This window comes from Tachysurus vachellii, chromosome 2 (genome assembly GCF_030014155.1).
Source record: "Tachysurus vachellii isolate PV-2020 chromosome 2, HZAU_Pvac_v1, whole genome shotgun sequence".
Lineage (NCBI taxonomy): Eukaryota > Metazoa > Chordata > Actinopteri > Siluriformes > Bagridae > Tachysurus > Tachysurus vachellii.
The window spans coordinates 31,842,826-31,858,492 of record NC_083461.1 but is presented as its reverse complement, the minus strand read 5'-3'; the positions used below and the strand labels follow the sequence as shown (position 1 = coordinate 31,858,492).

The following is a 15,667-nucleotide window of genomic DNA, read 5'->3' as shown; positions in this document are numbered from 1 at the left end:
ATTCACACACTACAGACAATTTAAAGACATCATTCAGCCTACAGTGCATGTCTTTAGACTGGGAGAGGAAACTGAAGCACCTGAAGGAAACCCAGAGAAAACTATTAAAACACTACTAAAGAAATAATTAGATAACAGAGAACATATTAATCGAAACAATTTAAAGAATATAGAATGTACTGGATCAAGTGCTATTTTATTTATTATCCTAATTTTTTTGTTTTAGGTTGCTTAATAGTGAGGATGGATGCACTTTCTGTAGCAATAATGTTCTAATATGCCTATTTTTCTTTTTTTTTCTTGACTGCACTTTGTCAAACCATTGGTGACTTTTATAAATTAGCATTTTCTATCCTCCGTTCTTTTCAGTCTTAAAGTGCTTATGAAACGCAGTGGTGTAGACGCTATTGAAAAAAACATTGGCTTGGATTTTTTTATGCAAGGAAAATCTAAAAATGTCTGAAAGGCACACGGATAATTTTCATAATTTAAAAAAAATACAAATAAGCAGTGTGTTCATTCGATGATTTGATTGATGTAATCTTTGGCTAGTTAGTTAGTTCTATTTGGTAATTCTGTTAACGAGTAGTTGTTCATTATTGTTGTTCAATTAAATAAATCATATTATGCAGAATCCTCTGTGCAGCTGTGTTAAGTCATGGTTATTGTCATACCAGATGCATATGATGCACTCATTCTAACCTGCAGAATGCATGGTCCCCGATTCCCCGTTGGGAGGCATCGTATACGGTGTCTATCGAGAGCTCGTTGTACATGAGGTCTGAGTTCCAGGGCAGGCAGGGGGTGCCAGAGAGCGTAGTGTTCACAGTGCCACGATAATGGACCCCGGAGTCTTTATAGCATTTTTCATCGGGTGCTAAACCAAATGCACAGACACACAAACACAGTGTGATAAATTTACCCAGTGATTTTATGTGTGTGAGTGTGTGTTTGTGTATGGTCAGTGTTTGTATACATACAGATGTTACAGTATGGTCCTCTGTAGCCTGGTCTGCATGCGCACACAGCCTCTCTTGTTGTTTCAATTATTCTGCAGGTTCCTTCATTTTCACAGGGATTAGTTAGACATGCTACCCCCACACACACAGAAATAGAGAGAAAGAGAGAGAGAGAGAGAGAGAGGGAGAGAGAGAGAAACAACACATTAATTATAGTGACAGAAATGTGAGTTAGGTGAATGTCTTTATGACAAAGGTGTTACAGGTCTACCTGTGTAACGTGTTCGTTCACAAGATGCTCCATCTTTACTGCACATGCACTGCTCGACGTTGCGCAGGTGGATTCGTCCCCACACCTCGCCGATGTTGTAATATCTAAGATGAAGTGGCTCATAGCACTTTTCTATCAATTAAGGAAAAGAACACACAATCAATCAAAAGAGAGAAAACTGTTAACACTAATCCCTGACCAACACAAGGTCACCAATACTGCACTAAATGTTAGCTAAAAGTTAACTCACTAAAAGTAGCAACGTGAGTTAAAAAACGTGTTGATTTATTTTACACAGCAACTCTGTTCTGATTGCTCAGAGTGTGTTGATTTATTTTACACAGCAACTCTGTTCTGATTGGTCAGAACGTGTTGATTTATTTTACACAGAAATACTCTGTTCTGATTGGTCAGAACATGCTGATTTATTTTACACAGCAAAACTCTGTTCTGATCGATCCGAACGTGTTGATTTATTTTACACAGCAACTCTGTTCTGATTGGTCAGAGCGTGTGGATTTATTTTGCACAACAATACTTTGTTCTGATTGGTCAGAACACGTTGATTTATTTTACACAGAAATACTCTGTTCTGATTGGTCAGAACACGTTGATTTATTTTACAAAGCAATACTCTGTTCTGATTGGTCAGAGCGTGTTGATTTATTTTACACAGCAATACTCTTTTCTAATTGGTCAGAATGTGTTGGTTTCTTTTACACAACAAAACTCTGTTCTGATTGGTCAGAACATGTTGATTTATTTTTATAGCAGCATGAAAATTATCCGTGTGCCTTTCAGACATTTTTAGATTTTCCTTGCATAAAATTTTTATATCACTTGTTTTATATACAGTACCTCCAAATTCATTGAAAAGAACCAGTGTGGTTATTTGAATCCAAGTTAAATAGTTTATTATTATTATTATTATTATTATTAGTAGTAGTAGTAGTGGTAGTAGTAGTAGTGGTAGTAGTAGTAGTATTATAATTATTATCTACAAATTTAAACAAAGCAAATTGAAACACAATCAATTTATTTGAACAAAAACAACATTGAGATACAAAAAACATTGTCTATATTATTGATATCAGCAAAAATCTTACCTCTAAGTTAAGTGTTTTTGTCATTTCATTTTGAATTATTTTGCAAATATCATAGACTATTTGATCTTTTCAAAAATATCTCAATCAAAATCGTGACATTTCATTTTCAGTCAACATATCACAGTGTAATCTACATAGAGTTTTATAAACTGCATTGTCAATCAAATTCATTTAAAAGAGAGAAACAATAAGAATTTGGTGAGTTAAAGTCTGTTTGTCTTTGTTGGAAGCAGAAACAGTAACTCATTCCTTTGGTAGATTTTACCCAACAGTAAACATAACTACAGGTATGAATGAATTGAAAAATCATGCCATGTCTTTCATTAAGACCAAATAGTATTTGTTTGGCAGTTGCTTGCTGCTGGAGTATAAATTGAAGTAAACACATCAGGACAGAATGCTACAGGAAAATAAGAAAACCTCCTATTTTAGATGGGAAAAAATGGTGGATGAACAATTTCTCAGCCAACTTTGTCTACAGTTGTAGGTAGTCCTGTTGATAGTTAGTGGTTGACGATAACACCTTCAAATTTTAGATGCTTATGAACATTTCATATCAACATTTACATTTAATATTTGTGTAAAAACCTTTGTTTTCTACTTTTCTACAAATATACTACTTCTACTTCTTAAATCCCTTATTGACTTCTTTTCTATGAGATATCAACCATTGCTACTGTGTAGTGTGACATGAGTTCAGTGGTGAACATGGGCAACACCAAAAAACAGGAATTTAAATTTTAAGTTAAATTTTGTTTTTTTTAACTTTCTCCTTGTTCTACTATAGATCTGTGGAACGTAATTAAACCAGCATATCACACGACTATTTTTTCTTTGAATGATTAAATAAAAGTATTTCATTACATTATACAGAATTTTTACAAACTGCACTATTCAATTTGTACCATGAGGACAAAGTGACCTAGAGGAAGCTTCACTACTGCAGGAAATATGTGTTTAATCGAGCTAAATTGGAAACAAACATTTTATAGGATTTAAATATCTATTGTTATCTAATGCGAAACAGGTTGACGCTAGGTTCATGAGTGGGTCAGGTAGAATGTAAACAGTCGTGCATGTGCATGTCTGCAGTCTTGTGATGTCTGAAAATCACGAATCTTCTTTGCGATCTGGTCGACCTCTGCACAGCCACTGGATTTAAGAATGAGTCTGGTGTGAACTCAAGCATGTGCAAGCAAAACGTACTCAAGCTGCAACGAGGCTGAGGTCGAAAAACATGACTATCGGCTGTTGTAAAACTGCACAGATGCAACTATGTGCTAATCCTGGTAAGTGAACACAGATGATTGGCTGGACACAATGTGTAATTTAGAACTGACAGTCCTTGTAAGAAGAACAGACAAAATGGGAAGAGATAAAAGAGCTGGGAGAATGAAGAAGGGTGTAAAATGTGAAACCTGATCATTAGCGTAATGAAAGAGAGGAGTATAGAGGAGTGTAACCGGGTGTGAACCAACCCTTTTTAATACACACTGTATATGTAGCCTATTTTTCCCTGTAGACTAGGCATAAACCTAATATGCAACTGAAAAGGAATTTAGAAATATCTGCCTCAGGGCTTGATTTAAACAGTGTACGCACACAATAACTGGCATGTGAGCATGTACTGTATCAATCCCCTTGTACAGTACAGCAAAAATCACTGCACCAAAAATGCTTGATGTGAATATTTGAGATTTATTGTGTTTTAGATTGTAAGGGTGAATTCACTCACTCAGCTCACACTTGGCTCCTGTGAAGGCGTCCGGACACACGCACTCAAACAAACGGCGGTAAGGAATCGAGCTACAAACCCCACCGTTCTTACATGGGTTCGGATTGCACAGGCTTTGCGTGCTGACTACGTAGAAAGCAGCTGTGGAGAGAAAGAGAAAGTAGTCAGGATCAGTCTTTTGAGACTGCGTGCGTATCGAACAGATGGTCCACATGGGAAGCGTTCCACTGAGTCACTGTTTATTTAAAACAGCAGATAAATTAAAATGACATTTATATCTGTGCTGAAGGATGTCGGTCACATAAACACAGGTTGCAATTTGGAAGCAAGATCCGCAGATCAAGGGTATCGTAATTATTTTAATCCAGTGTCAAGAGGTCCGTATTAGAAAGTCTATCTGAATGTATAATGTGTAAAGTGTGGGGAAATAAATCTTCTCTTTTAACTCTTCTTCTCTTTTTTTTTCGTTTTTGTTAGTTAAAACTTTGCCACTGCTTTGCTCTACTCAAATGTATACATATAATCTCCAAGTACGAACAAAACAGTGTGCACCCTTAAGACGTCATAAACATCCAACATTAGTACTTTGGTGCAAAGCCATTGTTTTGATAATTACAGCTTTGAGACGTCGACAGTAAGAAATAATGTTGGGTGCGTCTCAGTCGGCTTCTTAGTTCAGTAGTCAGGGCCCTGATCATGGGGTCTGTCATTTCAAGTTCTGTGTCTCTCAGTTTTAAAAGCCCTCCAGTGCACTGGAACCTTCACTCACTAAAAACATCGCAGCATGCACTGCAAACACCCAAGAGTGTCGAGGTTCCCTTAATGGGTATGACATCATATTTTCTGAAGCCTCTCAGCTACAAATGTAAGTAGCTTTTTATAGTTGTTGTGGCTTTCAAATGATTACTTACATTAGTGACTTTATTTGATGATCTGTATGTAGTTCGTTTGAGTCTAATGACTTTTAACAGATTAACGATTATAACCATTGAAGAAATGTACAGTTTGTAATTGAGCTATTTGATATGATTGGGTTTGTACAGTGACTAAAGATGAAATTAGGACACTGCCAGAATTGGAGTCATCAGTATCCCAGTTTTTAGTAAGCCGAGTCCTTACAAGTCCTTATTCTTTTACATTATATACTGATTAAAGGAGCTGAGATGCACCCTAGGTAGGCAACACTGTGGTTCAATTTTGGCACACACCTCTCGACAAATCATCTTCAACATCCCAAGGTCGTTGTGATGGACATGCAGTTACAAAATGCTCTATAAATAATGTCAGGAGATTAGACAGGCCATGCAAGCACTATCATCTTCTTGGCTGTACATTTGAGATCGTTATCTTCTTGAAACATCCATCTTCTCATTACATTTCTGATGACATTAAATTCTCCTCTACTACGTCGATCCTCTCATGTTTCCTTCTATGACATGTAATACCACAGACGATATATCATAATGCTTTTATCTCCATATTTTACTGTGGGTTTCTGGGTGTCAACGGCACCATGGTCAATTCCCCTTTCAATTTATTTTTTGTCTCCTTCCTTTATTGTGTTCAGCTGTTTTGTATTTCCCTATTAGACAACCTTATTTAAGTTCTGTCTTTTGCTTCTTTGGTTGTTGGAGTATTATGTTTTATGTTTGTAAATATTTAATATTTTCACTAAGAAATAACCTAAAACTTTGTGTTCCACCTTTTTTAGCTGTTTGCTCTTAAAGGCGGGTACTCTGTTGTTTGAGAAATGCTACAGAAAACTGCGTTGGGCCGCCAAACAAAACAAAAACAAAACTAACGTGTAGCCAATGAGCTACACGTGTTAGCGTGTCTTGTCAATATGGGCGGAGAGAGTGTTCAGTGCGCATGTGTGACATTAGCAGAAAGCGGTTTTAACATTGACATGGAGGATAAAAACGAAAAGCGAAGAAAGGCTTACGATAAGGCAAGAAGTAGGACCCGTGTAAATATTGGATCAGCTTTCCAGCGCTGTAGAGAACTGAAGGAGCAGGAAACCCTGCGATGGGACACTGAGGATGCTTTTTTCCTTCTCGATAGGTGAGTAACGTTGGTTTTGCTTTGTTTCACAGAACTAATATATGCTGTCCTTTGCATGATTATGCTTGTGTGTCATTTTTGCTGGTTTGTTTATCTGCAATTGTATTGTTCTTCCCTTCAGCTATGATAAAGACACATTTCTTTCCATTAGTTGCCTGGGTTACGTATGTACAGTATATGTGGGCAGAGCTATCAATACAGGGGTGGGACCCATTGGGTTAGGGGCATGTTTGTTTTGGTGATTTCAAATGTCAACATTGGCTTTCAAACAACAGACACCCCACCATTAATTGTTTGTTCTTTTATTAGTTCTCCATTCAAATCTTCTTCACTTGCAACCACCTCCACCCAAATTCATGACAGATGGTCTTTTGAGGTCAAACACACAATCTGCTAAATTACTGTCAGAGTTCTAATTTTACTTCTGAATTGTTTAAATCCTTGTGTGCAAATTTTAGACACACAGCACATGGTGTGTAAGCTGCTTGTGGGGCAGTTTATTGTTCGTTGGTACTGCTACTCTCTTTAAGTGACTGCTGGCTTCTGACTTACTTTCATTTTCTGTCATGTCAGTGATTTTGACTGCGGCATGATTGTTGGTGATATATGTAATTGTGTACAGGTATGAGTATTTCTATATCTGCTGATCTCCTGAAATTTTCACCAAGAATAGTCTCTAGAGTTTACTCAAAAATGTGCAATATATAAAAAACATCCAGTGTGTGACAGTTCTGCAGACAAAACTGAACAATACTGGAAAGTTGAAGCCTGAAAAAAACGTAGTCTGGTGCGATGCATCTCGTTTCTGCTTTTGAACAAAGATTTTACAGTCTGAATTCAACACCAACACAAGGTGGTATAATGGTGTAAAGAATGGTTTCTTGGCAGATTTTGGACCCTTTAATGCCAATCAATCATTGCTTGAATATCCCATTTATTTGGGTGCTGTTGCTGACCATGTGAATCCCTTCATGGCTACAATTTCTAATTTCTTCTAATGGCTTCTTCCAGCCCGATAACAAAGCAAAATTCGTTTCAATGTGGTTTCATGAATGTGACAATGAGATCCCAAAAACCGGCTCTGAATCCATTAGAACGCCTCTGGGTTTTAGTGGAAAAGAAAAGTCACAAAAGTTTACCTGAAAAATCTTTAGAAATTATGTGATGCAGTAATGGACAGAATCTCAAAGGAATGTTTTCTCTACATAGATAGCTAGGTAGAGACATAGAAATCTATCTATCTATCTATCTATCTATCTATCTATCTATCTATCTATCTATCTATACAGTTCATTATATAAAATAAAATTTTGGCAGTAGAAGTACAGTGTATGTACCTTGTATGTACCTTTCATGTGCTTCTGTAGCAAAGCACACAAACTGAAAAATGGGCTTCCAGCTGCACGAGTTAGCGTGTTTATTCATCTAAACATGCTGCGTCGAGTGTTTATATATTTTTTTTTTACATCACCACTACACTTCTTACTCAAGTGCATGACGGCACAAACAGATTCCACCCACAACGGTCGTGTTCGTGCTCTGAGTAATGCAATCCTTACGCAGCTTCATGTGAGTAAGTGAGGAAAAAACATGTTGCTTACTGTTGAAACGGGTTGTGCGTGAACTGCAATATCCCCACTTCATGTCCCGGTCGAAATTATTGGTGAGCGAGCACCTGCAATGGAGAAAAAATTCAAATGGATATCTGTGGCACTGTCAGAAGGCTAATTCAGTCAAACATATGCAAACAAAAAACAGACAGGAATATTAATAAATAGATGAAAATTAACAAAGAAAGGTGCATCCCAAATCACAGACTATTCTACACCATAGAGTAGTTTAAATAGAGTGGGTAGTGTAATGTGCTCACACTGAAAATTCCAACATGACTTCAAGTGCAAAAAAAAGTTGAGGGACCTAGAAATGGAACATTTAAAATTCTAAAAGATTCTGTTTATTACCAATATTTTAAATAAAAAAATTAAAAAAATCACAGATTTCCAGTCTGGTCTCAGACTTTTGGACTATAAATTATTCTAGAACCATCATTACACTGTCAGGTCGTATGCTGAATTAGATATACACTTATAACTATACTACTTGTATGTAGTTTGCTGTTAATGGTGGGCAGGTTAACTAGAAACACTGGTAAAAACAACAGAGTATCGAAGTAGAAAACTCAGTACTTGCTGGAGTTACCTAAAAAGCTGGTGAATTCAGTGATAGCTAAAATGCTAATCATGACTATTGCTAAGTCAAACAAATGTACCCTACCAGTTGCTATCAAGGTAATTCAACTAGAAATCTAATCTTACAAACCTCACCCTTCCTGACAACTACTTGCTATGTCTAGCAATTCTAAAAATACCAAGTTAACCAGTTTGTGTTCTTTGGTTGCCTCTTGTTTAGCTGTGTTTGTGCTAATTTATTTGGAAGCTAGCTAGCTAATTAAGCATTATTTAGTGCTATTTGCACAGTTTGTATCTGTGCTTGTATAAATCTAGCTGCATTGGGTAAGTGAGGACATTTAAACTAAACCATAAGCTGAAAGATGAACAATGACCGGCTACAGTGCTGCAACAAAGCAGAAAAAAGCAAAAAACAATCACCATCAGTTGTATTAGCATCACTGCTAATACTATTACACATTATGCCTCATGTCAGTGTTTACAAAATTGCATTTTTGTTTAAAACTAAACACATACAAGTTTCTGATCTATTTAGTTGTTCTGAGGTATGAGTTGTTGTAAATTCTATGTAGCTAACTAGGGAAACCACTAAATAGTTCAATGCTGTGGGCTGCAAGGAATGTAGACATCACTGGTTTAAAGCGGAAAAATCCAGTGGTTACAGAATTCCATTCCGATTAATCCCTAGATAGCTTCCAAACTAGTGATGTTTCATACTGAAGACTATCAGTAAAGGATTTATATGTTACCACAACCATCATCCATACACCTAGAGACACTGTTGTCCAGAGTGTTAAGTGTTTAGTCATCCAAACCAAGAATGGTTCAGTTTGGGTTTTTGAGTCTTTCTGGTAATCAACATTAATTTTATTGGAGGATTTTGTGTGCATGTGTGTAAGGTTTCCTGATTGTCCTTTTGCAAGACTAATTATATAGCTTCTACACAAGTGTAGGGATTTTGCCCTTGTGGGGACATCTGGCTGGTCCCTACAATGAAAGCTACAATTTTATTAAGCAAACAAACAAACCCTAAACTAACCCTAAAGTGGTTCCCAAAAGTTTCAGTTCGTTCACTGAGATTAAGGTTATATTTATATTTTAGCATATATTAAAGCATAGCGTTAATTATTTGCATTAACAAAGGAGAAAAAGAGAGAACAAACAGTGTGTGTGTGTGTGTGTGTGTATGTGTGTGTGTTAGTTATGTATGAAGTAGAATAACTCACCACTGAATGCCATAGCTCACTGTAATGCACTGATGATAAAGAGTCCCACCTAATCGGAACGGAAACTTACACTCCCTTCCCTCTATGGTGAGGACTGAAACAACACACAGAGAACACCTAATGACATGGCAAGATGCAACATATCAAATATTTTTTAATCATTAACGACAACTGTTTAACAACATTGCACTGCTGCAGTACACCACAGAATCAATTGAAAGCCTAGCACTGTTCATCTAAGATCTGAAATCTTTAACTTTATCAATCTTTAACTACATTTTTTTTTTTCCCAAGCAGCCACCATACCTTTTTGGCCTGAAGTAACTGACTGTGTGGAGGTAAAGATCTCAATACCAGGAGGCTGCTTGCGCTTCAATGTGGACAGAGAATAAAAAAACAAAACAAAAAAAAACAACAACAACAACAAAAAAACAGAAACTTGAGTCAAAATGATGTCATGACGTAAGATTTCATTCTCTTAAAGCATTTGTGGTGACTAGTAAATGTGCAGGATACAAATAACCATAACTTTCTGAAACAAAACAATCTTTCTTTTGAATGATTCCTCTGAATCACATGTGCCGCTAGTCAGTAATAATCATCATCAAAGAATCAAAATCAAAAAGATTCAGCTGGCATGGTTCATACTGGCTCACACTTAAAGTAGGATTCAGGCTTAGAAAAATGAAGTAAGTTCCAAGGTATGGAACATACCAGAATAGCAAGACAAAAAACTAAACAAATCAGTGAATTTTGAATTATTTTAATTTACTGAAGTAAACGACTCAAATCATTAACATGAATCATTTTGACTAATGCTGACTGTCGTCGTCCACACCGTTGAGCTTGTCCCCATGATGTGGCAGACACTGTTTAATAGTTAAAATCAACCAAAAGGGTACCGCTACTTATTTTAATTATGCAGTAATTATTTGCAAGGATAAAAACATTGTATATTTAACATTGAAAGCCATTCATCATTAAAAAGAACAGAAAAGCAAAGTGTGCAGTTGAGCTAACTACTGAGTGTTAGATTGCTATTAAATAACCTAGCTTCACATAAAAGTGTCATTAGCTAATCATAAACAAGTACTAATACCTATTTAAAACAATCTTATAAACTGTAATATATAAACAGTACAGTATACGAATTTATGAATAAATATGACCACTATTCTGTCCACAAAAATCTGAGAATAGCTTAATTCTATATAACCTCACGGCTTGGAAAGCTGTTCCGGTTGTAACGTGTGAGGTTAATATTAATACTCTCTTTCTAATATGTTATTGTTTCCATAGTGACAACTCATTTAAAGAGACTTGTATGGTAGACGATCCATGTAAATGGATTAAATAATGTGTCTGATAATTAATTGATAATATGGTAATATTTTTTAGGAAACATTTTTTGAAGAAGTCTCAGTTGTAAGTGCAGAAAATTGTAACAGTTAAAGTTTCCCAGCTCAGTTAAGTCTTCAGGATGGAGGAGTTTACATTTTCTCAGTAGAGAGAGAGAGAGAGAGAGAGAGAGAGAGAGAGAGAGAGAGAGAGAGAGAGAAAGAGGCTGAACAGAGAAGGACTGTTTACTGCAGCTATAACCTGAGAAAAAAATCTAATACTGTATATCTCGGACACTCTACAAATAAAGCTTGTGCTATACACAGAATAACACTCCAGACTGTGCTAAAATTATGCACTCTGATGCATGTTTTGCTATATCGCATCCCCAGCATGCAATATTGCTATATAAAAACATGGTCATTACTACTATAACTGCAGAAAATAGAGAATTAAATATTAGAAGGTATTAACTAAGCTGTCATTATACTGAGCATAGTACTGCAGGAGCTAAACAGTGGCATATCATCAGCTGTATGTCACTTTGAATAAAAGCGGCTACCAAATGACTAAAATGTAAACATAGCTAAATAAAATAACGTTTATCTATATAACCCAAATCATTAGTCAGTTTAGCTACATCATTGGGGCTTTAATAAATCCTTTTGAAAGGTTGTCTGCCCGGACAACATTACACCGAGGGTGTGTGAAGCACTTGAGATAAGCTCTTGAGATTTTTTTTTAAAGCCACTTTCAACATAATTTGTTCTTTCATAGACACAAAAACAGGCATTAGTTTGTAGATGTAACAAGATTTCCTTTGGACTAATAATATAATATAAGGTTGCTCGGGTGTTTCGTGGTCCTCTTTATCTTCTGCAACACTGAATGTAGGTTCAATCAAAAACAACTTTGAACAAATTTTTCCCCATAAACGAGCCCTTTAAGTGACATTAAAATGACATTATGCATAACCTTAAAATGACAGTATACATAACCTTAAAATGACAGCATGTATAACATTAAAATGACAGCATGTATAACCTTAAAATGACAGTATGTATAACATTAAAATGACAGTATGTATAACATTAAAATGACATTATGCATAACCTTAAAATGACAGTATACATAACCTTAAAATGACAGCATGTATAACCTTAAAATGACAGTATGTATAACCTTAAAATGACATTATGCATAACCTTAAAATGACAGTATACATAACCTTAAAATGACAGTATGTATAAGCTTAAAATGACAGTATGTATAACCTTAAAATGACAGCATGTATAACCTTAAAATGACAGTATGTATAACATTAAAATGACAGCATGTATAACCTTAAAATGACAGTATGTATAACATTAAAATGACAGCATGTATAACCTTAAAATGACAGTATGTATAACATTAAAATGACAGTATGCATAACCTTAAACCAGAGGGTTCTTAAAAGAACCGTTCCATTAAAAGGTTCCATTAAAGGTTCCATCATCATGCACTTACATAGAAAAGATATTACACAGTCTTATAAAAAAAAAGAACCACTGAAATTTGTGTTAATGATGAGGTTTACCTAAATGATGAGGTGATGATGACATGCATTTGGATCATGAACATGCATTTGGAGAAGCATTGAAAACGTTAAAAAAAGATAGTTTTAAAGGATTAAGGTACAGAACTAACTTTGAGAAAGAAGAAAATAAATTAAATAAATAAATAAATAAAAGAATCTCTTTGCCTTTGTCTCTGAAAGCCTTTCAGCTTTGAAGATTCCCTTTCGGTTTTGTTCATATGCCGTGACTTACCGTTTGTAAACCGCGCGCGCCGTGATGCAGCAGCGCTTGAACCGTCAGGCACGAAACGATAAAGCGCGCGAGCACCGAACAATCGAGGTCGAACATCTCTTTTCTGAAAACGAGGAAATACTGACAACGGCAGACAGAGAGACCGAGAGAGACAGAGCGTGTCCTCGGCTCGGAGTAACGCAACAATCCGCGTACTGACTTGTGTTAAAGGCTTGCGTCATTTTGGCAACGTGCTCTAGGAAAACTCCTGTCAACGCTTGCGCCCATCGCGGGGGCTGTGAACATATCAGACCTTGTAGAGTCTCTATGCACTGGGCTGCAACCACAGCAGCGTTACATAACGTTATGTCGAAGTGCACACCTGAGCTGAAACCGTGCTGTTCTGACATGTACTGTACCTGCTCAGGTGTGGCTATAGTTCACACAGGACACAGGTCAGGTAACTTAATGGGTTGCCAGAACCGCGTTTTAAACGCATTAGGGGCTGGGGAATCCACACAAAGAGGAGGTTTCATACAAAGGTTCTATATCAGCTGTGCAAGCAAAGTGCTACACTCCTACAAGCACAGAACATTGCTTTCACAGCTGATAGGGAATTTTTCCCCCAAAATTTCTTTGGAAACATTCAGACTTTTATGAATTACACTGCGGTCGAAGTTTGTGGCCATCTGGTCATCACACCCATGTACTCACCATCCCTAAACTGTCTTCACAACATTATCTTTGTATGTGGTGCAATTAGGATTTTATTTCACTAAAGAAGGTAACTAAGGATCCTGAACCTGTTCAAGAATGACATGGTTTCCCATGGTACGAGTGGGAGATCTCAAGTGTCCTCTGACATTTGTGTGTCCTCTGTCCTCTGACCTTAACCATACTGACAAACATCGCTATAAAAAGTTTATTATTACATCCCAGTTTTCTTTCTTTCTTTTTTTTTTTTTTAAGAATTTCCATCGTTTCAAAGCAGCTTTACAGAAGTATGGAAACAGAAGAGAGAATAAATAAATAAATAAACAATAATAATAATAATAATAATAAGAAGAAGAAGAAGAAGAAGAAGAAGAAGAAGAAGAAGAAGAAGAAAAGAAGAAGAAGAAGAAAATAAGGATAAAAATAAATAAATTAATATATACAATTAAAGTTTGAAATGTATTAAAAAAAAATTAACTTCAAATTTAAAATACTATATATATCTATCCCTATCCCTAATGAGCAAGCCGGGGGTGAGGAAAAACTCCCTGAGATGATAGGCAATGGAAGGAACCTTGAGAGGAACCAGGCTCAGAAGGGAACCTCATCCTCATTTGGGTGACACTGGACAGTAAATAATGTAAATGTAAATAATTTTCTTTCTACAACAGTTTATAATAGTGTAGCCGAGAGCTCCTGAGGAACTAATGGGTCATCGTAAACTGAGTTTAGCGCAGACCTGATTGCTGATAAAGACCAGACTATACAGCTGACTGACACAACATTGGTTCAAAAGAAGGCATGACAGTCTCTGGGCGGCTTCATACACAACAATCCCATGAGCCACTGGCTGACAATGCAGATCAATCCCTGGCAAGGTGACCACCGGGTGACGAGACTCCAACCAGCGGTAGAACATCAGGACTGAAGAAGTAGCTCCGTAAGAATAGACGATCAGGCTCTGTTTAGATGTAAACAGCAGAAAGTTAACGATTGATGACTTTCTTGTGGATTGGGTTCTGGTTGGCTCCTATCAAAAAGATGTTTCCTGCTTAGTGTCACTTTTTTATATTACTGTACATTGTGCTCTACCTTTAACAATGTGTGCACACTGCTCATGCTCTTTAGCATTCACTTTTGTGTAATGTGCTTTCATTTTTGTAATTTCTCAGTATGCTAGATGTACACTTGTTTGCGCTATCGGGTTCTAAAAAAGTGAGGTTCAATTCTCAAAGTGGTTCTCATATGGGTCTTTTTTTTTATATAACAAACATTGTACCATCTATCTTTTCACGTCACTTTGCGTGGGGATTTAAAAAAATTCTTTATAAATCTATAAATGGACACTAAAATGCATTAACCCGGACCTGGCAACCCGGTATTTATTTATTTCTTTATTTTTTAAATCAAGCGCTATTTAAACTTCAGTGGGTGTGTCCTGTTGGCAAGGCAACCCCCCAAAAAACAAACAAACTCGTTAATTTCTGGTATTCATTCATTCATTCATTCATTCATTCATTCATTCATTCATTCATTTTTAGCAACTCTCCTATCTGGGTCAAGGTGTTGCTGGGAATGAGAGTGTGTGTGCCCTGCGATGGGTTGGCACTCCGTCCAGGGTGTATCCTGCCTTGATGCCCAATGACGCCTGAGATAGGCACAGGCTCCCCGTGACCCGAGGTAGTTCGGATAAGCGGTAGAAAATGAATGAATGAATGAATGAAGGTGTTGCTTGATCTAGGGACTGTCTAAAGTGCATGCAAACATTCCCCACACCTAGAGGCAATTTACAACAGCCAGCCCAAATATTGGCATGTTTTTTCGAAGGTAGGAAGAAACCAGAGAACCTGAAGGAGTCCCATGTGGACATAGGAAGAACAAGCAAAATGGTGTACAGAGAAGAATACGCTTAGGTTGGAACCGTGAACTTTCATGATATGAAGTGTCAACACTATTGTGTCTAGTTTCAATATGACTAAAATACTATCATAATAATAAAATAGTAATATTAATAATCTGGATACACAAGTTGTAGTGAGCATAGTGATTTAGTGGTTAGAACTTTCCACGGTTTCCACGGTTTGATTGCCCTTTGTATCTGAAGTTCTGTATGTAACTGAAGTGTGTATGGATGTTCCCCCATGCTTTCAGAGTTTCCTGTAGGTACTCCGGTATCCTCACCCAGTCCAACGACATGTGTTGTAGGCTGATTGCAATCTCTAAATTGTCTGTGATGTGTGAATGGGGGAATAAGTGTGTGTGTGTGTGTGTGTGTGTG

The 15,667-nt window shown here is 36.7% G+C and overlaps 1 protein-coding gene across 1 annotated transcript in view; it reads right to left on the bottom strand.

The window, feature by feature from the left end:
* LOC132841766 (hepatocyte growth factor activator) overlaps positions 1–13,084 on the bottom strand; it is a 19,420-nt gene extending 6,336 nt beyond the window's left edge. The window contains 9 exon segments of the mRNA XM_060864283.1: positions 703–877; positions 981–1,091; positions 1,231–1,362; positions 4,072–4,212; positions 7,734–7,807; positions 9,548–9,641; positions 9,854–9,917; positions 12,697–12,809; positions 12,812–13,084. Of these exon segments, the coding sequence (XP_060720266.1) occupies positions 703–877; positions 981–1,091; positions 1,231–1,362; positions 4,072–4,212; positions 7,734–7,807; positions 9,548–9,641; positions 9,854–9,917; positions 12,697–12,809; positions 12,812–12,917 (1,010 nt within the window). The 5' untranslated portion in view covers positions 12,918–13,084.
* Positions 13,085–15,667: the final 2,583 nt, after the last annotated feature.